This window comes from Argiope bruennichi, chromosome 7 (assembly GCF_947563725.1).
Source record: "Argiope bruennichi chromosome 7, qqArgBrue1.1, whole genome shotgun sequence".
Taxonomy (NCBI): domain Eukaryota; kingdom Metazoa; phylum Arthropoda; class Arachnida; order Araneae; family Araneidae; genus Argiope; species Argiope bruennichi.
In genome coordinates, this window is record NC_079157.1 from 87,944,915 (window position 1) to 87,966,793 (window position 21,879).

Here is a 21,879-nt window from a genome sequence, read left to right on the forward strand (position 1 = left end):
TTAGAATATAGTGGAGTACTTCTGATTTGCAGATTTACGTAATTTTTTGGTAAATCTATGTCGTTTAAATCTTATTTAAGCATAAAAGTAAGGAATCGGAAACTGTTCGTTTAGAAATGTTTATTCGAAATTACGGCAAGGCAGTTGCAATTAAAGAGTCATTGACAATTTTTGCTTATTTCTTCTAATGGTTTTACACATAAACTTACTGTTCTTTATCTATAAAAAATTCACTAAAATGAGCTTATAAACCAGAAATTCTCTTCCTACACCATTCACAATATACTGCTTAATATTGTTACGAATCTGTGATGCGGCTTCCCAGCATAGTTGGTTCCATAGGAGGTCCTGATTGGTTCGTTAGGAGGAACGTTCCTGATTGGTTGAGAGGCTCCTAACCCAGCCTCCTGAGACCTATAACAGGAAGCAGCCGCACCTGCCAGAGTCGGCGTAAACCAGTGGAGTCGAAGAGTAGTCGGAATCGGCGGTAAAGAACTGGCCTTCCAGAAAGAAGCGGAGCAGCGACGGAGTGAAGCTAGTGCTGAACTAAGCTGTGCGCTACTGTCTGCGGTAGAGTTTTGTTGTATGCTGCTGTGTATGCTGTTGTATGCTGCACGTCTCGGCTGAAGATAATCGTCTTCTGTGCTGTATATAGTTGTCGTCTTTGTGCTGTCCTGTGTGTCTTCGTGCAAATAAACGTCGTTGTTTCATTTTCTACTGCCGCCTGCTGATTGAGCATTCTCCACACCATATAACTCCCACTATCCAAACGAACCCGGGAAATTTCGTAACAATAAATAAGGCGTAAGATGCTATTTCTGATTCAATGGCAGCAATTATTTATTCTTTACAATTAAGATTTATTTTATAACTTTAAACGAGAAATTATTGTATATATATAAATTTATATATTTCGCTTATCTTGGAAATGGCTCAAACGATTTGGATCAAATTTTATATTTAGATAAAGTTTTGCTTTTTAAGTATATCTATATAGATGTTTTTCCTGAAAAAAACGCAGCTTTACGTACACACACACACAAAACATTTTTTTAAATTAACTATTAGAATAAGCATATTCAACTTCCGCTTCGAAATGTGAGCAGTGCAATATAGTGGTCAGAACAGCATGAATGACGTACCTGTTGCAGGTCCTCGGCTCGAGTCGCGCTTTTTGCTTTTTTTTTTTTTTTTACTTATATATTTATATTTTTGCTTTTTAAATTTATATATATGGGTGTCTTTTCTGAAAAAAGGCGATTTCACACAGAAAAAAAATACATTTTTTTTTGTAACTAATTATTAGAACATTTTTCTATCTGCTTTCATGCTGACAATGTCACATAGTGCCATCTCAGACTCATTTTCACCATGGTAAAAGTAATGAGATATATATTGATATATATATCATCATAAGTAATGAGAGATATATTGTAAAAGAAATACTGCAATAGAATAGATTATTTCGAATAACATGTTAAACTAAGTGCGTTCTTGATTTTTATATATATAAATGGCCAGTTCATATGTTGGTAAGATTGAAAAATATTGATAAGTAATCAGTATGTGATTCGTATCTGAATATCTTTTCCGAAAAAACACGATTTTCAAAAAAAAAAAAAAAAACTGCCGATGAAAACTCCGCTTTTCAGATATTATTCTAATTAATCATACCATAGTCTCCATCAATCAAACGAATTCTTCTAAGCTTAACAAATAAACCAAATATTACATAAATACGTCGTTCATTAATCATTTAGAATTTCTTACGACTAAAGAAATTCACTATATATTGAACAGAAAATATTTCAATGCTTCATCCTTCAACAATTATTAAAAGATTGACTAAAATATCTTAAGACTACATCATTTAATTATCATTAGTATATTGACTAAAATATCTCAAGGCTTCATCATTCAATAATTATTAAATATCTCTAGACAACATCATTCAATAATTATTAAATATCTCTAGACAACATCATTCAATAATTATTAATAGATTGACTAAAATATCTTATGACTACATCATTCAATAATCATTAATAGATTGACTAAATTGAACAAACAAATAAATATCCCCTAACTACATAATTCAATAATCATTCATAATTTATATCAACTAAAGTTCATTTAATTGAACCAACATACCAAATATTGCATGAATACATCCATCATTAATCGATGTTCATGTCGAGAAACTGCGATACCTATCTCGTTGGAAATTCATGCAGTTTCAACTTATAATCTCTGCAAATAAATATTTATAGCTCTTCGAGAATTAATTTATTTCTCCATTTCACTCTAGGGAATTGTTAGACGATGCAATATAAGGCCCCATTCTCTTATGTGATTCAACTCGGAAGTCACGTTCGGGTATTTTTCTGGTTGACTCCCCACCACCCATTTTTCCTTTTTTTTTTCTTCTGCGGGACATCAATTGGTAGGAAATGATTGCAACTTTCAGTGTTTCAAAGCACGTCTCGATTCTCAGAATAACTATAATTCGAAACATTTTTTTTAGAATAAAATATTTATCTGAAATATTTCACAACTACCATAGTGATTATTTAATAATTAATTTTGTAGTCGTTATTTCTTTTATTTCGTATTAAATATTGCGTAGCTATATTAATAAATGTTAAATAATTGAAAAAGTGTTCAATGCATCAGTGGTAAAGTTCTTTTTTTTCTTTGCCATTAAATAAAATGACAATTTTTTTTGTAGGACTTCAGCATATGAAACATATAGCATATTTTACTTGAATATTTCGGCATATAAAATACATAAATAACGTAAGGTATATTTGAATTTTTAACATTTTTTTTTTTTTTTCATTTACTTAAATGTGAATTGTGAAGTTGAAAATGAAGCGATAAATTTTAAAATTTTAGAAATTACAATAAAAAGAATTTTTGTGTATTATAGATTTAATAGATATATAGATATATAATACAAATCAGAAGAGAAATTAAAAATCTTTTCGAATTTTTAAATGATATATAATTTAAAAATCGTGCAAAAATCTTGAAATTTTTGTCAAATTGATTTAAAATTAAGTTCATGAATCATGTTTTATTTTAAAATTCGAGTCAATAAATAGATGGGCAATGCTACTGTAAATTTCAGATGTAAAACAATAAAAAAAATTATTTAAATTGCTAAAAGTTAATTCAAATCTCGAAAAAACAATATTATAAACACATTTTCCTCAATAATCAAAATTTTTGAGTTAAATTTGATATTTCTAATGCCTCATTGCTTCTGAGACATAGAATCAATAGTAACATAATTCCTCCGCAGAATTGGCAAAAGATTAAAAATAATATCATAGCAGTCGATAAAGAGCTACCACTATGCTGCAAAAGTATCCTGAATAATTTAATAGTGGATATTGACACAGAAATCTATTTATCTCAATGCCTAATTGTTTCTGAGTCGTAGAGTCAATAGCTCGCATATTTCCGCAACAGAATTAATAAACGATTCAAAATAAATAGTTTTAGCTAATAAAAAGCTGCCACTGCACTGCATCCTGAATAATTTAAATAGTAGATATTAATACAGAAATTTAATGTTGAATCCGAAGAGGCGCCACCGACCACGGTCCACACTATTCCGCTGCAGGTACGCTCTGTAATTGAAATAGAGGTAAATGGTTCTCCCAAACCATTTATTTATTAAAAGAAGAAGAAAGGGACCTTAAGAATACTCATCTGATCGTTTCTTATCCCAATAATTGAGGTGAGTAAAGAGCAATATCACCTTAAAAAAAATATGCATGCGTGTAAATTTCATACGAAGAACATTTCATTTTTCAAATTACATACATTTATTTTATTCAATTTCCTTACATAAACTTCATTCCTCAAAATTACATACTTGATTTCATTCAGTTTCAATATATACACTTCATTCCTCAAATTACATACATGCACTCATTCCTCAAATTGCATACATACATACATTCCATTCAGTTTCTATACATGCATTTCATTCAGTTTCTATACATGCATTTCATTCAATTTCTATACATGCATTTCATTCAGTTTCTATACAAACATTTCATTCAGTTTCTATACAAACATTTCGTTCAGTTTCCATACATACACTTCATTCCTCAAATTACATACATACACTGAAATTGCATACATACATGCATTTCATTCAGTTTCTATACATACATTTCATTTAGTTTCTATTCAAACATTTCATCCCTCAAATTACATACATAATTTCATTCATTTCTATACACACATTTCATTCCTCAAATTACATACATAATTTCATTCCTGAAATTGCATATATACATTTCATTCACTTTCCAGGCATACATTTCATTCAGTTTCTATACATGCATTTCATTCCTCAAATTGCATGCTCATATTCAAATACAAAATATGAATATTGACTGTTATTCCATGCTTTAAATAAAAAGAGAAAAAAATTTAAAGCATTCTTTTTACTTTATCTTACGAAGCCTATATTCAATGAAACATTTTATTTAAACTCAAATAATCCATTTAAACAAAAGTGAAAAAAAAAAGAAGAAGAAGAAAGTAAATCATAAATTTATACACATTAGACGGTGTTCTTTTCATTTCAATTTAATATTTATTACTTCAAACGATTTCTCATTCACGAAGTTTCAGTTTCAACGAACCATTGTGCGAACATCCATTCTTTTAAATTCGTGGATTTTATTACACAGATTGAACAAGCTTTAAAACTTGCGGGTCAAGAAGACATTAACTATTAATCAACTCACGCTAAATTACGTTGCCAGGCGACACCGCCATCATAAATATTGGCATTACTTCCAAATATTCGAACTGCTAAACACGACGGATTCGAACAGTTCCAATTTCCCAAACCTCATTAATATGAAGTGCACTGAAAAAGAAACTCATTGCAAGACATTCTATAGTACTATTACTACAGGACGTATCATTAATTTACGTTTTCGTTTGGCAAGACCAGAAAAGACCCGAAGTGAAATGAGTGTTCTCTTCTTCAAGATGGATTGATTTCTGTTTCGGCATAAAAATTAAATCGATTTCGAATTCCGTTTGTGAAGTAGAAAAGCGTCTTAATTGATGAGATGGCTTTGTGACATTTTACCTAATGACCTGAATGGAACATTTTTTAAGAATTTTTACAAGAAAAAGATTCATGAATGAGTAAGAATAATGGAATTCTTAATGTTTCAACAGTTTTCAAATGCTTGTCGAATTCCTGTGAAGCGAAATAACGTTTTTATCGTTTGGAATTGTTTCGCTTTTAACAAAACACGCATCAAAGATTTGGCACATTTTGATCAAATGAATCCATCATAAAAATATCTTATAACATCAATCAACAGTTGCTGCTGTTTTGTTTTTAAAACGTATTATGAAGTATAAGGCCTTTAAATAACATTTTAAAAGGAATCTATTCAACTCTACATTGTCTACATTTTTTTTAAATTATATTTTATAATCTAAAGATTTCTGCCAAATAAGAAATTTAGAGGTTTATTTCTATAATAAATATGGAAAAATCTAATCTCTGGAGTAGAGAAGTTTCAAATTAAATTAAATTCTTATTCTATTATATGAATCTCTTGAATGTTTCAACTTTAATATCAGCATTTTGAAAGAGTATTTTTAAAACTGAAAAAGAAAAGAGTTATAATAAAGCATGGCAAAATTGATTGAAATATTTCTACTTCACAATTTTAAGTCTCTTTTCATGTTTAGCTCTTATTTAGGATAGAATTTCTAATTAGATTCTTCTATTAGGTTTTTTGCTATTTTATTAAAAGTACCAATCTTAATTTTTTTATCAAATAAATAATTAATTTTTATTTAATTAATCAATTTAAAAAGTTGGCTAGATTAATATTAATTCGAATTACTTACGTTTATGCAAAACTGTATTTCTTGGAGTTTTAATAGATATTTTTAATTTGGAACATTTTATAATTCTAAATATTTTACAATATGGAGAATTATCTAATTTACTTTCAAACTTTTGAACTAAAACTAATGTACTTTACATATAATATTTTTATTAAGCTATTTTCTATTAAGTAAAGCAATTATCATTTTTAGAATATGGTCAAAAAATTGTATGTTAGAACTATAGAAATAGCTCCAAGAAATATTCGTTGCTTCAAGCTTTCGTTGACAATAAAATATGGCTAGTTTGAACAGTCTTAATTTAAATTTTTCTTCAGTCCCTTGAGTTTCCTATTAAGATAATCTTTAAATATCATCCATATTTCGAATTAATTTTGGATAAATCAAAATCATACCTAAAAATTATGATTAATTGTTTGACTTAATTGATAATTAAAATAATTATTCTTGAAATTATTGACGATTTTTTTAAAAAAATTTAAATATTATTAGTTTATATAGTTTATACATTAAATTACTAAATATTTATTTTTATAAATTATGATTTTTATTAAATCTGGCATAAATTATAAAAAGCTTCTTTACTGGGATTTTTAACTTAAAAATCGATGTACTCATTTAAAAAATATATAAAATTCTCTGAATTCGAATTTTTGATCCAATCGAATTTTTATAATGGTCCTTTCTGTTTTTAATCGATCAAGATTTACTGTATTACGCTTTGATACCCGGAACTCTAATTACTAATGTTTGATATAATCTTTTTTAACCCTTTAAAGGGCCATTTTTTTCTAGTCATATTATGTTAAAATATATTTTGTCTTGAAATTAGAATAAGAAAAGGGATTCATTTAGCTTATTAGATAAATTTAATTTGATTGATTAATTAATTTGGTTAATTAATAATTAAGTAACAAATCAAGACACATCATTTTGTCTGAGATAAAGAACTGAAGCATCTAAGTTACTGACTTACTAAAAAAATGTGTCAGAACTTATGCCAGCCTATATAATTTCATACAAAGATTGATAAATTTGGTGGGAAGCATACTTCCCACGACCCTAGAAAGGGTTAAATATATTATCTCATAATTAGGTCTATAAAAATTAATCCATTTATTCATTTCATGATTTCTTTGAAACTTCCTAAAAATAAATTATATCATTTTGATTACAACATTGATGATGGGAGACAATTTCATCTTGCTCTCCTACCGTATCTCAAATAGTATAATCATCTCAGCGAAAGAGAGAAACAAAATTTAAATTAGCAATTCCTAATTAACATAAACAAACAAATTTAAGGCTAGAATATTGAACAATTTGTTAAACTCTTGAAAAGAAGTATTATCTGCCCAATTACCCCCATTTTTCTTTGCCCAAATATGCAAAATTCTTTTAATATTCGACATTACTTACTCATTCCTTATCACTGAAAGCTTTCCGCCAATGAAACGGGAGAATGATCTAATTCACTTGATCACGTGGTCCCTAATCAGGGCCATCCACCGTCACCCTCCCATCTTCCTGAAGCGCTCCTCCCCTAATCAGGCGACACATGTAAAACTGTTAATAGAAAATCGTTAATGCCTCTGCAAACTTTTGAGATCCTTGTTTTCCTGCCCCTTATCTGAGGAGGACACCCTGAAGGCCCGCTTAATGGAGTTGACACCTCAACTCAACTCCACTACCACTCTTCCCGAAAGTCTCTGCGCGATAAGTTGGTCACGTGCATTGATTGAGAAGCAAATGCACAATTTTACTGGGAAATTACTTGTTTATGAAAATGAGTTGACCGGTGTAGAGTAATTGCTTTGATGAAATTTCGGATTGAAGTTGAAAGATTCGATTGAAAAAAGTGATGTGGGAGTTGGCAAACACTTTATTAAAATTTTCTCGAAAAATTGTTTTTAATGGAATTTTCAGGATTTTTTATTGGCTTTCTACTCACTTTATTAGATTTGAGTCTGTAATTTGATATTCATGAAAAAAAAAAAAAAAAAGGCGGGAGCGTTTCTCCCTCAGAATTTTCGCATTCTAATACAAAATGATAAGTTTTGTGCTTCTTAATGAAATTTTTAAAAAGTCGAGTACGCGTTTAAGTCAACTATTTTTTTTTTTTTTTTTGTTCGAATGAGTGCAAAATCTGAGGTAATTCTATCCTTTTTGGGACTACGCCATTGCATTTCTTTGTTATCGAGTTCAGATGTCCACAAATTAACAAAATGGTAGGTCGTCAAACCTTCATAAATTTCCGTAAAATGTGAATGTATGTTTGTAATTATGATTCTTAATCTACCGAATTTCATCCATGAATTTAGTTGCGTCTTTAAGTTACCATTTCATCATGGATTTAGAAGGACAGACTAACTTCCTCTAAGCGAACTTCGTACAAAATTTAGAATGATTTTGATTGAAACGTCGTTTATAAAATTTGTGTTTTGCAGTTTGCATGTTACAGATTCCTATGTTTCTTCACATATATCAATAATGATTTCAGATCACTTCAAACCAGTAACTTATTGCGAATCCTCCTTACGATGTTCTGTTAAGTTTTCGGGCTTTCAGACATATCAACACAGTAACTCGAAAAAGACAATGTGTCAACTGTTCGATATCTGTTACAAGTTGAACTTTTTAGCGATGCGCTTTCAACTTCTCTCTATAATTTAACAAAATGACAACTTTTTTAGTGATTTTTGAGGCGGAAGTTGGAACTAGAGGGGTGTTACGAAATTGCCATAATCAACTAACTGTATGTGTTTAAAGTGCCTGACAGCTATTTTCATACATTTACTTTACCTTTTCATCTTTCTGGAGCTGTTTTGATACATAATTATTAAACAGAAAGAAAATGTATCAAAGTTACCATCATAAGAAAATCAAATATCTGAAATTTCAATATCATGAACAACGAGAATTTATTGACCTTGAAATTTAAATGAAATTTTCTGACATTTAAACTGCAAGCAATACACTGATTTCTCCTTTCATTATGTTCACTTCATTTTGAAACTTGTCATATTTAATAGCAACCAAATTAAATTAGGGTATTGTCATCAGAAAATACACCAAGTTCTTTATTAGAAATACCAATAATAAGTTAAGTTTCAAGCAAATTAAAAATTTTAGTCTCATTTTTGAACATGATGATAAGCCTAAATTGTGCTTTCATTTTATCAGTTTGATTTTGAAACACTCTGTATTTTAGAGATGGAGAATTAATTACGTTATCGTCATCAAAAAATATCTCAAATTTCGATATTATGAATATCAAGAAGGTCTATTTCAGTGAATAGTTTATTTGCACCAGAATATCAATTTTACCTTTATTTTTTACCGAAGTCATTTTGACATTAACTTGTAATATCAGAAGACAAATTAAATTAAGAAATCCTATTCAGAAAAACAAACACCCCCGCGTTTTGGTATTGTGAACATCAAGAATCAATTAAATTTCGAACAAATCGGTAAGAAATTCATTAATGCAATTACACCGCGGAAAGTTATTAATTAACACTCAGCAACAGCTCTTGCTATTAATCAGAAAAATACCTCTATCTCCAACTTTTGCTGGAGATTAATTTTTAATGGATGCAGGGCCACTTTTTGATGCATTTTTCTTCCTGTCTTTTGTAAAAAGGTGTCTTGCGCTGCTAAAGGGATGCTCATAATTAACTTCTTAATTAGACAGCCTCATTAAAAGGATCGTAGGGATTTTTTTGTCCTTATGTTGTAAGGATCATTTTTCAGTTCTGTGTCCTTTTTTGCTTTGGCTCACCGCAGCGGAAAGATGGCAGAACGACATGCTGTGAATAAGAATTAAAAAAAAAAGAAGAAGAAGAAGAAAAGTAGAAGTACTCAGTTACGTAATTAAAATATATTTCTTTGGTTGATTAATTTACAATTAACTGAGAATAGATTCGGTTACTTAATAGCAATTTAATGGGGGGATGGGTACTGATTGTTTTCGAACAACAAAAATTTGTTTTAAGAAGAATCTCTGCATTTATATGCATTATCAAATCATGTAATGTAAGCAAATATAATTCGATAAGCATTGTGCTCACAGTAAAAGAATGTAATTCGTTCAAAAGATGATCGTTTACTTATTTTCAAATTATGTAATGTAAACGATTCGAATCTATGCGGTCGGTTAAAGAACATAAACTGTTCAAAAGCATGATCGTTTACTTATATTTAAATCATGCAATGTAAGCGATACATTATTAGAATTTATGTTTGTGAGATGAATGAACGAAGATAATTCTTTGAAAAATATTTTGTTTATTTATATTAAAATTATTAGCAATATATATATATGGGTTGGGCATTGATTGTTTCCGAACAACAAAAATTTATTTTAATCTCTGTATTTGTATGCATTGTCAAATTATGTAATGTAAGCAAAAAGGAATTCAATATCCATTGTGCTGACGCTTAAGGAATGTAATTCATTCAAAAGAATGATCGTTTATTTATTTTCAAATCATAGAATGTAAACGATAAATAATTTGAATCTATGCATTCAGTTAAGGAACATACATAATAAGTTGAAAAAGTATTATCGTTTACTTATATTTAAACCATGCAATGTTAGCAATAAGTTATTCGAATTTAAGTATTATGCGATCGAATAATGAACATAATCCAATAAAAAAAGATGACCGTTCCAATTTAATCAAGTCACAAGCAATGTAGGCAATAAATGGTTTGAGTTTGTGCATTATACGATCGATTAGTCAATATAATCAGACCAAAAAGATGACAGTTCTCTTATATTCAGTTCACGCAAAGCAAGCAATAAATGATTAGAATATATGCATTCTGCGATCGGTTGACGAACATAATTCACTCGAAAATATAGATGGTTATTTATATTCTAATCATACAACGTAAGTAATAAAATAATCTGAATTTATATATTCTGTTGTCAATTAAAGAATTGAATCAGTTTTTAAAGTTTATTCGTTTTTTTTTACACAAAATTGATAGAAACGCTGACAGTCTATATATTTCCAGTAAAACCATGTAAAAAGTATAAAGTGTGTGTGTGTGTGTGTGTGTGTGTGTGTGTGTGTGTGTGTGTGTGTGTGTGTGTGTGTGTGTGTGTGTGTGTGTGTGTGTGTGTGTGTGTGTGTGTGTGTGTGTGTGTGTGTGTGTGTGTGTGTGAGTGAGTGAGTGAGTGAGTGAGTGAGTGAGTGAGTGAGTGATCGATTAATGAATCAAATGTGTTCTAAAATGACATTGCTTATGGACCAACAATCTAACATGACGTTTCATAATTTCGTTTCTTTTCATAAATTTCTAGATTTTTGTCAATTTAAATTTGTATATCTTTTTTATCTTATCTAACAATAAAGATTCAATAAACGATAGTCACGCATTTCTTATCAATAGTTTAATTGTTCTGAAAACAAGCAGACCAATTGGGATCAAAGACGCCAAGTTTTTATGTTTAAATCCATAGTTAAATTAAAGTAGAAAACAATTTGAAAGGCAAAAAAAATTGGTACACTTCACCGACAGCATAAAAATATTGCATAATATTGTACGACATAGAAAAATATTCCACTTATTGCATCATCTAATAATGTGATAGCGAACGTTATTGTAGAACATTGTACGAAATGGCTGGACTCAGTAGGAACTTAAATACATTCGTAAGCCAAAGAGTTAATGAGAAACCAAATGCAAATTTCAAACAAGCAGCGTTTAAACAAGTCATTTCATCATTAAAAAAAAAAAGGCTTTATTTAGTTTGGCTATCCGTGTATTTACATGTAAAAGACTATTAATTTAATCGTTTATTCCAATCAAAATCTTTCATAATGTAAAAGTTTGTAATAAAAAATTTGCATATAAATTTAACTAAAATATTATGTAGTTTGCCAAAATGGCGCTGCTAATTCATTTTAGATTTACGTGAGAATTCCCCTGAAGTTCGTGTTCTTGGATTAAAATTAGAGAAAAGGAAGAAGAAGAAAACAACCCACACATGCACACGACCCCTGGATTAATTTATCTAAATGAGGGAGTAAGCACATTCGACTTAGACAAAAAACAGAAATAATTTGCATAATGGAATTTTCGAAATTTAATGGAAAGTTTATATTTACAGAATATATATATGAAGTCGAATCAAAGGCTTTATTCGGTGTTATCTAAATTAACCCCTCTCCCCCCCCTAAAAAAAGAAAAAAACTTAGCAAAATTCCAAGTCTCAGGAAAATGTTTTTTTCTTATTCCTACAGTATAGAAAAAAATGCTTAATCTATTCATTAAAACCTGAAAAAAGTCTAGGCATGCTTTTTTTCATTCATCAATTCAGTTCTTACGCCAGCCATGTTTTTAAAAAAATCACGCGCTTAAATTTAAATTTGAAAAATCCTGCCTTTCAACCTTTTTCCATTTATTAATGAATTTAAATACATTAATATATATAAAAAGCCTTTGAAAGAATTTCTAAATAAGAAAAAAAAAACGTTTTTCAGGAGGTTGGAACTTAAGGAAATGTTTTTTTAATAAGAAATCAAGAATATTTTAAAAAGTAAATGCATTTCATTTTTCTGCATGTTTTTTTTTTGTTTATTTATTTATTTAGTCTACATGAATAACAAGAATTTAGCTTAGTCTGAAAAGAAGGTAAAGAATTTTTTTCAATTTTTTTTAACCTCCCCCCCCCTCCAATCTTTAAAGTGTAGGAAGAACTTCTTAAGCATTCACCAGAATTCCATAGAAGTTTATTTTAGCTTTAATAGTTTTTTTAAGCGTTAATGTGATGATTTACATTTGATTTTTTCCTCTTGAATAAATAAAACTGGCGAAATGAGATTATTCTCAAGCATATTGACATAACATTTCGAATAAAAAAATTAATTTATACACAGTGAAAGAAAATTCAGTAGCACCAGAAAATCAACTATTTCTATAATTTTTCTACTACAGAAAATTAGAAAAAATTCTTTAAATATTCAAAATAGAAAAACTTCTATATTAAATGTTTTAATGTAAAATAAAAGCATTATACAATATCCCTTGAATATCAGCTAAAAAAATCTGTGGCTAAAAAAAGGAGGGAGCCATATGGTAAACGCTGCATGTGTGAACTGGGGGGATATATTTTTTAAATATTTGCATGCTCCCATGAGAACCATAACAACGTATCCAGAGCCATAATAATATTTGAATTTCGCAGAAAAAGAAAATTTTCTAGATAGATCCAATATACTATTTGTTTCAGCATCAGGTTACGAGACTTGGTTAAATTAGCACTTTCCGGTGATCGTACTTCGTTATGGGGTAGTGCTCAGAAATATGAATAATCATTAGGTCTCCTAATTCCACGAATAATCTGAATTCACCCTATTTCTAAATGTAAATATCTCTTCCATTCACTTTTCTCGCCACCCCTTTTTTCACGAAATAAACGCCTCCTAATGCATGCATAAATTCGCGGAGAGCTTCCAAATCCGAAAATGAACAGAATATGTAAAACTAAATCGATACCTATATAATCAAAAAGAAGTAAAAACATTATGAACTCCGGCTAAACGTTTTGGGACCCGCTGCTTTGGAGCACTCTACACTGTGTCTTTTTGGGTTACAGTACAATTGCAACAGATCCCTAGTTGTGGCTCAATTACCCAACAGATCAGTCCGACGTATGACGCCAAGCTGCATTTTTAAACGATGAATATATTCAAACGAACTAAAAAATATTAAGTTTCTGGAAATTTTAAAATGTATCATTTTGACATAATGTTGCCACTAAATTTTTCTCCTTTCTTTATTTTTATTTAATTAATTTTATTCAAATTCTTAATCTTTAATCCACGTGCATTTAAACAAATTCAAAATATGGAAATGGAATAAAGGCAAAAGTTTTTTTTTCTTCTTTTTTTTTTTTTTTCAAAACTAGCAGCATAAATTATTGAGTCAGAAATAGTCAAAATAAGGACTCGAGTTTCATTTCTATCCCTTTGAGCCAGTTGGTCCATTTAGAACTCATCCGAGGTTTTTATATTTCTTTCAACATATTCGAAACCGTGTAAAATCCAATCAAAATTATTTTAATTATCTTGTTAACAAGATAATATGTACAAAGTTTTTAGGATACTAGGGACCATGATCTTTGAAGATGTACGAAAATATTCTCTTAGTTATGTCACGAGAACCATAGCATTAGGTAATCTTCTTCTAAGAGTCTACTAAATTTTGTTATTTTGGACTCAGAGAGATCTAAAACGTAATAATTCCACAAAATCACGAAACAGAATTTTCGATAATTAGAATACTTTCTCTTTATATCCTTCGTAAAAAGAAAACATAATTAGAATTAGTAAAAGAATTGAAGATTAAAAATATTATGAAATCAGGGTTAACATTTTGAGACACTCAGTGTTTTTAGATATAATCCTGATTTGTGGATGATATCTCCTGCAGTAAATTGCGTAGACAGATTTAACTAAGCCTAACCTAATCTAATCTTATTTAAATTAAAAAAGAAGCTTCCATTAAATAATATGAAATCTGTGTTAACATTTTGTGACACTCAGTGTTTTCAGATATAATCCTGATTTGTGGATGATATCTCCGGCAGTAAATTGTGTAAATATATTTAACTAAGCCTAACTTAATCTAATCTTATCTAAACTTAATCAAAAAAGAAGCTTCCATTAATGAGAATTCGTCACAATTTTCCCTCTACCTCAACTTTTTCATTTTCGAAGAAAAAGAGGGAAAAATTCGCTCTTGTTCCTATCAGGGAATGATGCATTCTCCCATTCTTGAAATGATTCCCTCCGAACTATTCTCTTGTTGAACAAGGGAAAAGCGAGGGTGCCTATTACCTTTTGTTTCCGTTCGGCGTCGGGACAAGATTGAAGTTCTAGAACGAAGGGGATGAAATGAACTCCCATTCATCTTTCGAACAAACGTTCGAAGGGCACCACCTTTTGTTCTCTTGCAAAACAAGTTTCATTAAAATTCTTCTTTCTTTCTCCTTATTTTGCAAAAATTGAATCGAGTGTCGAAAGGTACGGAAGAAAGTGGATAAATGGTAGAGTTGAGAAGGGCACTTCCTTCTTCTGTGATCAAATCTTTTATTTTAGTATTCATTTCAAGGAAGTTTAGCTTTTTTTGTTTTGTTTATTTTCTTCATTTATTTTCAGGCGGGTGTTATTTATAAACTATATGATTTTGGAAGAGGAATTTTTCGTTCGTTTTGACTGTTGCCATCTGGCGCAGGACCATTTTTCATTCGTTCTTCAGTGAAAAATCGTTTGCAAATGTCGTATATTTTGAGAATTAATAAAAGTTTCTCCGAGAATCTTACTTGTAGAGTACTATTCAGTTTTTAGATGGATAGTGATTTACAGAAGCAAGGAAGAATGACTTGCAAAACAACAACGAAAAAAAATTAGAATAAGATAATGCATATTGATTTTCGAAATTTAAATTCCTTTTTTAATTTACGAAAGTATCATATGTGATGTACGCATTTCTTTGCATAATAAACATATACTATATCTTATTGTCTAAACTGGCATTTAGGATAATTTTTTGTGAAATGTTGTGTGATTATCATAGCATAAAACGAATTTTCTTCTAGATAATAACTAATACATATTTATTTACAACTTTTAAACTCCTCACAAATCTAGAATTTCAAAACAATGTAATTCAATTTTATTTTCGCTTTGACCAACATATTTCGTATTCATATAGAGAATGCCCTTTAAAATAGAGATGATATGGCATCATCCAACGGTCGGGTGTTTTACAAATTGTTATGTAATTAAATAAATATACGAAAATAACAGTTATTATTATAAATATTGATATATAAAAAACTCACTGACAAATAAAAGAAACAAAGTTTAAAAAGGCAGAACACTTTATTGTAATTCATAAACAAAACAATGTAATGCCAATTATTCAGGTTCCATTAAACAATGCAATCTACGGAAAAAAATCACATATTAATTTCTTAACTTTCTAGTATACATACTACAGAGAAAGTTTGGCAATTGTCAAACAATTTGCACTCAAAATTTTGACGAATCTTCAGGTTTTCGATTAGAAAAGATAGAAAAACAAATCTTTGGAAGATGTCCCTCTTACTGTCTGAGACAAAGTTTACGCAAACACTTTAATCTAGTCGGGTGAAATTTGGTATATGGTCTTTATACAAATTTGTAAATTTCTATGAAATTTTCAGCAAAATTGGCTCAGAGAAATTCTATCTGTCCAGGCTGTACGAACATAATTTAATAAGATAACAAAATGATGATAGGTAGACGGATAAAATTTGCACAGAATTAACGTCTGTAATCTGGACACTTACAAATTTTGAGTCAAATCCAACGAGGGATTGACCGTCTGTCTATCCGTACATTCAGAAACATGTAAACGTGGGAACTAAAAGACGCAGTGGCTTAAATATATTAAATTTAGTCTGGGAGTTTGTGACTTCAAGTGCTGTGTTACAAACCTGTAATTTTGCTTCCCAGCATGAATAGTGTCATCATAAGAAAGATCGTTTTACAGTCATCTGTATTGGATGCTGCCGGATGCGGAGCAGTGATTCCAGAGCTTGGCGACCATTTGTCGACTTGGCGACGAATTTGGCGACTTTTGCGACAAAATAGATAATGCTCGAAATTTCGAGAATTTTGTTGCTTCGTCCATTAGGAACCGAGAGACGCTTGATTTATCTAGAATATTCTAGGCTCGCCTCCCGGGAACTATAAAAGGCCGGCACTTTCAAGCTGTGGTGTATCGTCGAGAGTCGTCGTCGTGAATTGTAGTCGGAGTCGCCGAAAGGATAGCAAAGAAACAATGGAGTGCCAACGTTGCGTGGAGTGAGTGCTGAACTGCTGTGTGCCCAATTCTGTTGTCTACTGTGGAAGAGTGTCGTATTTTTTGTGTAGTAGCCAGTTGTGAGAAGTAGTGAGTCGACAGCTAAAGCGAGAAGAGACAGTGAGAAATTCAGGCGTTGGAGAGACCGTAGAGCGAAGCTCCGAGGATCCTTTCTCCTGTTGGATTCTGTCTGGCCGCTTAGTGTGCTGTAGACGATTACTACTTGTGGTCTACTGTCTGCTGTAATGTGCTGCTGTGTGCTGTCCTGTGTTCGTCTCGGCTGTAAATATTTGTCGTCTGTATATTCGTCGTTTTTGTGTACTCGTGTCTTTGTGTAAATAAAAGTCGTCATTGTTTTCTACTGTCGCCTGCTGATTGTGTTTTCATCCACTATCAAAAGAACCCGGCGGTGATGAAAATCCGTAACAGTAGTTATATGCCAAATTTTTGTTTCAATCTGTTGGGAAAGCACATCTAAAACATAAATTTGATTTTTGGATATTATTAACCGCATGCCAGGGATTAATAGTCAAATAACTCACCAAGGATGACTCGATAGATTCAGTAAAAATGCTATATTCACGCCAACGTTTAATATTTCATAACTGTTCTACGCCACTCTCATGCAAGGCGTTCTCTGGAATAACACCTTTATTTGAAAGTATACGAGAAAAACTTGTTGAGACCAGTTCCACTGGTTTCAATTGCGTACACAAATTGATCAAACTGCCACTTAATCTAGAATATATAACCAAATTAATGAATGTAGGCTCATATTCAAACAAGAAAATTGGGATCGTCTACAAGTTGAAGCAATGTTGGAATACCTACGTATCACTTGAGGTGTATTTCTGACTTCCAATATATGTTGATAAACTGCCTTCCCAAAGGTTCAGATCTAAACAGATAAGTATTTTCGTTTATATCTTAGAGGAAAACCCATGAAAGCCTCCAGCGATGAAATATTCAGTAGTTAGAAATTCATTTCTAAAGTGCATATCGAATGGCCGGATTTTAGAGAAAGCTAATTAAAGATATGGTTGCCAAATGGAACTTACAATGTATTTCTTTCGAATCCTCTTTTTCATCCATCCATACCTATATACATTTGGTCACTGATTTACTAACTTTAATGTTCCAAGAATTAGACATTTATTCAGTTATCAAAGAGTGAATTAAGGTAGGTTCTCCTTAAGTCTTTGCAACATAATGCATCGAATCTTGACTCAAATTTTTGAGCCAAATTATTCGCCATTTGTAGTTTTCCAAAGTAGTCATATTATTCCAATTTGTGTATTCAAAAAAAAAAAAAAAAAAAAAAAAAAATGCGGCAGTAATTTTTTTATCTTATTTACAGTTGCTAAATAAATCTTGCTGTATAGTCGTGCACTTACATAAATGGATGGTGTAATACGAATTTTTCAAGACCGATTGTAAAAGACCGATAACCAATGGAAATTCTTCCATTGCAAATGTTCAACGTTTCACATTTTAAACTTGTAACTTGAAATATATACAGTGCTCCAAACTATCTATCTAATGTTAGAACATGTTTGTAGTATCGTCTAGTGCTAAAACTATCTGTTCAATGATTGAAAGTGTTCGTAGTATCATATAGTGTCGAGAGTGTAAAGAGTATTTAGCTAATTTTAGTGCAAATCCATAATATAAAAGAAGGCAATGAATCATTTGACATGCATAACAAATAACCAGAAATAGTCACTCTTAGAATGAATAGTAGATTAAATTATAGTCATCAATTAGGATATCGAATATTTAAAGATGGTATCAATTTGTAGTTCTAAAGCTTGAAATAAAAACATTTAGATGAAAAACATGTCATTTTTTTGGTCATATCCAATGCCAACTCTTCAATTAACAATCCAAAGATATTTCTGAAGGGTTTAAATGCATTGTTCCTTCAAATTATGAAATTTTGAATTCAATACCTCTAACTTTTATTAAAAATGTTTGAAAATGAAATCTTTGAAAAATGTTTGATGAAATGTAAGTAGTTAATATTTAATGTCAGTTCTATCTCGTTGTATTGAAAAAGCTTTAATTAAACGAGCATATCTATCAGCTTATTTAGAAAACAGATCTTTCTCATCCCTTGAGTTTGGTATGTTTCGTTTAAATGGTGTAAATGAGTTTTAAAAATTATGCTTTCTTTTTATGCTGGAAGATAATAAAAGCCTATAAATATGCATATTTTCATGTTACAGGAGGTATGAAGTTGTATCCTCTGATCCTGATGTCATTGGTCGTTCTGTGTTACCGGAACTCCTTGACAGGTGACCTAGTCTTCGATGACCTTGTGGCTATTCGTGATAACAGAGATCTGCGGCCTCATACACCCCTCGCTAACCTCTTCAGGAATGACTTTTGGGGGACACCCTTGGTGAAGGTAAATATTTTACATTTCTAATTCCAGCATATATTCCAGCATATATAAGAAACATTATAAAATATATTCATCAACATAAAAGCTATTCAGTATATTGGCCATCTTGACTTTAAAGTCTGAAAAAAAAATATGGCGGACAAGAGAACCAAATTCTTTTAAAGTTTAGGAGCATGAAGCAAATTGATTTTCATGAAATTTAGTTAAGCTTTAAAATAACCAATTTTATCTCTACGTCCAAAATCTGAAGGATATATATCCGAGCAATCGAATACATTTAATTTAAGTACGTTTTAAAAATAATAACATTTAAAAAGTAAGTGCAACTTGATTGAAAAATTTGCTCCTGTTTAACCTGATAAACAATTGTTTTTTAACCTGGCCACTTTCTATAAAAATTGTCCGGTAAAAGCACAGATGTATTTGCAAGAAGAAACGACAGTATTCTCCAATAATAATGCATTATGTTGCCTAGAGACGTTCCGGCAACATTCAGTATTAATGTATAATGGGACTTGTTCCAGCAACATGTCACTTTATATTATATGGCATGTCACCGTATTTGCAAGAAGAAACGATGGTATTCTCCAATAATAATGCATTATGTTGCCTAGAGACGTTCCGGCAACATTCAGTATTAATGCATACTGGGACTTGTTCCAGCAACATGTCACATTATATTATATGGCATGTTACCGTATTTGCAAGAAGAAACGACGGTATTCTGCAATAATAATGCATTATGTTGCCTATAGACGTTCCGGCAACATTCAGTATTAATGCATAATGGGATTTGTTCCAGCAACATATCACATTATATTATGTGGCATGTTACCGTATTTCTAGGCATTAATTCACTGAAAAGAAAATTCACTGACCATAAATTCTATAATAAATATTCATCAGATCTTAACATGCTTAACATTTAGCTTATGATGGAACTTTCTGAGTCGAATGAAGATTTCTCCCATCCTCCTGATGCAACAATTGTGTATCTAGTTTAATAAGTGCGTTTTTTTTTGTCTATGCCACCCTCCAAATCCAATCTTAGAGACCTCATAACCAGAAAGGAATTTGTCTGAGTTTCACACTGCAGAGTAATAAGATAGTATGAGTTTTTCATCATGTAAAATTTTAACTATGGCATAATTTTATAGTTGCATTTGGAGATATTTATAAGATACTTTAGTTAGAAATTTATTGGTGTATATTTCTAAATCAGAAAAAACTGCTTTAAGTAGACACAAAATTCTTAACAAGTATCAAGTAAATTTGCACAACAAAACAAACTTTTCTGTACATTGCAAATTCTGAATATGTTTATCTCTGTGAAAGGTTAGTTTCTCTCATAATTCTGTAACATCTTTTATCTATAAATTTTTAATGTAATAAAATATCTATTTCATTTCTATAGGTTCCATTGCATAAAAATAAATCTTATCACTAAGGAAGATTTGAAAATTTTATGAAATGGAAAGAAATGATCGCATGTTACTAACCTTCTTTATAATTACACTTGGAGTAAGGTTCAAGTGCCTCTCTACAACATATTGAAGAGATTTTAAATTAGAGATAATAGAGGTATTTTAGCGTTAGTTAAATATCGTCAATCTGTAGCTTCCATTTTGTAGGTATATATAATTGGAGATGTGACTGGGCTTTAAATAATTATTAAATTTAATATTACGCGTACCTCTTCTCACCTTTCATTATACAAGACTGTGTGAAACAATTCTGCATACCTCCTCAACAAAGCAAAAGGGGCAGCAAATAGCTAATGATGAGGTATTTTTATTTAATTGCCAGTTCGATTTAAAATACATTGCTTACATAATTATCAGTTACTTGTAGCTTATCTTAAGAATTCTTTATTACTATCCAGTTTACTCTCGAACTATGTAAGTTAAACAGAGAAATTACCTTCCCTCGAGATTCTCTTATGCTATTTATGGTATGTTATACTTCTTTGTAATAATGAGAAATGACGGTGTATTTTAGATTTTTTTGTTTTAGCCCATTTGAATCTAAAATTTGATACAAAAGTGTAATTTGATTGCTAAGACCAAACTGGTTGATCAAATGTGAAATTTCGTTTATCAAGCTGGCTGTATTATCAATTGATTGAAATTACAAACACATAGAAATATAAGCAAGCAAATAGTTTATTTTTTGCCATCTTCAGCCAAAACTGAATTATTATTAATAATTTTGATATTAAAGATCTTTTGTGTAGATCATACATCTATTTTATGTTTTTGATTTCCCTGGTTCATATGCAGATGAATAGATAGAGTGTACTTTAGACATAAAAAAGCGAAAACATAATAACTTTTTTTCATAAGCCTTTGTCAGTAAAAATCATCTAATTGTCTTTTTTTAAGTGTAGTCTAATCTATTAATTGTAATTAGACATTCTGGATATAACAGCCTATTGATATGTGCCCCTATGTATGTTTTTTTCAATCATTCAAGTCGAGATTTATATGCTTAAAGAGACTTTTGCACGTTTTACAAACTGCAAAATGAAATTGAAAATCTACCAGAATCACATGAGAATGTATAACACATGAGAATGAAATCACATCCAAAGGATCTAGAAGAAATATACAGAAACGCAGAAATTTCAAGCCAGTGACTGGTGAAAACATCTTATTTTCCTACACTTTACGTTTGGACAGAACATACGATTTCCAGTTTCAAAAAAGCTGCTC

General features: G+C 30.4%; 2 protein-coding genes across 2 annotated transcripts in view; one reads left to right on the forward strand and one right to left on the reverse strand.

The window, feature by feature from the left end:
- Nucleotides 1-21,879, reverse strand: part of LOC129976590 (uncharacterized) — a 466,684-nt gene that overhangs the window by 354,422 nt on the left and 90,383 nt on the right. The window lies entirely within an intron of this gene.
- Nucleotides 1-21,879, forward strand: part of LOC129976583 (protein O-mannosyl-transferase Tmtc3-like) — a 274,929-nt gene that overhangs the window by 109,161 nt on the left and 143,889 nt on the right. Inside the window, exon 3 of the mRNA XM_056090223.1 lies at nucleotides 18,990-19,171. Within this exon, the coding sequence (XP_055946198.1) occupies nucleotides 18,990-19,171 (182 nt within the window). The remainder of the gene's footprint in view (nucleotides 1-18,989; nucleotides 19,172-21,879) is intronic.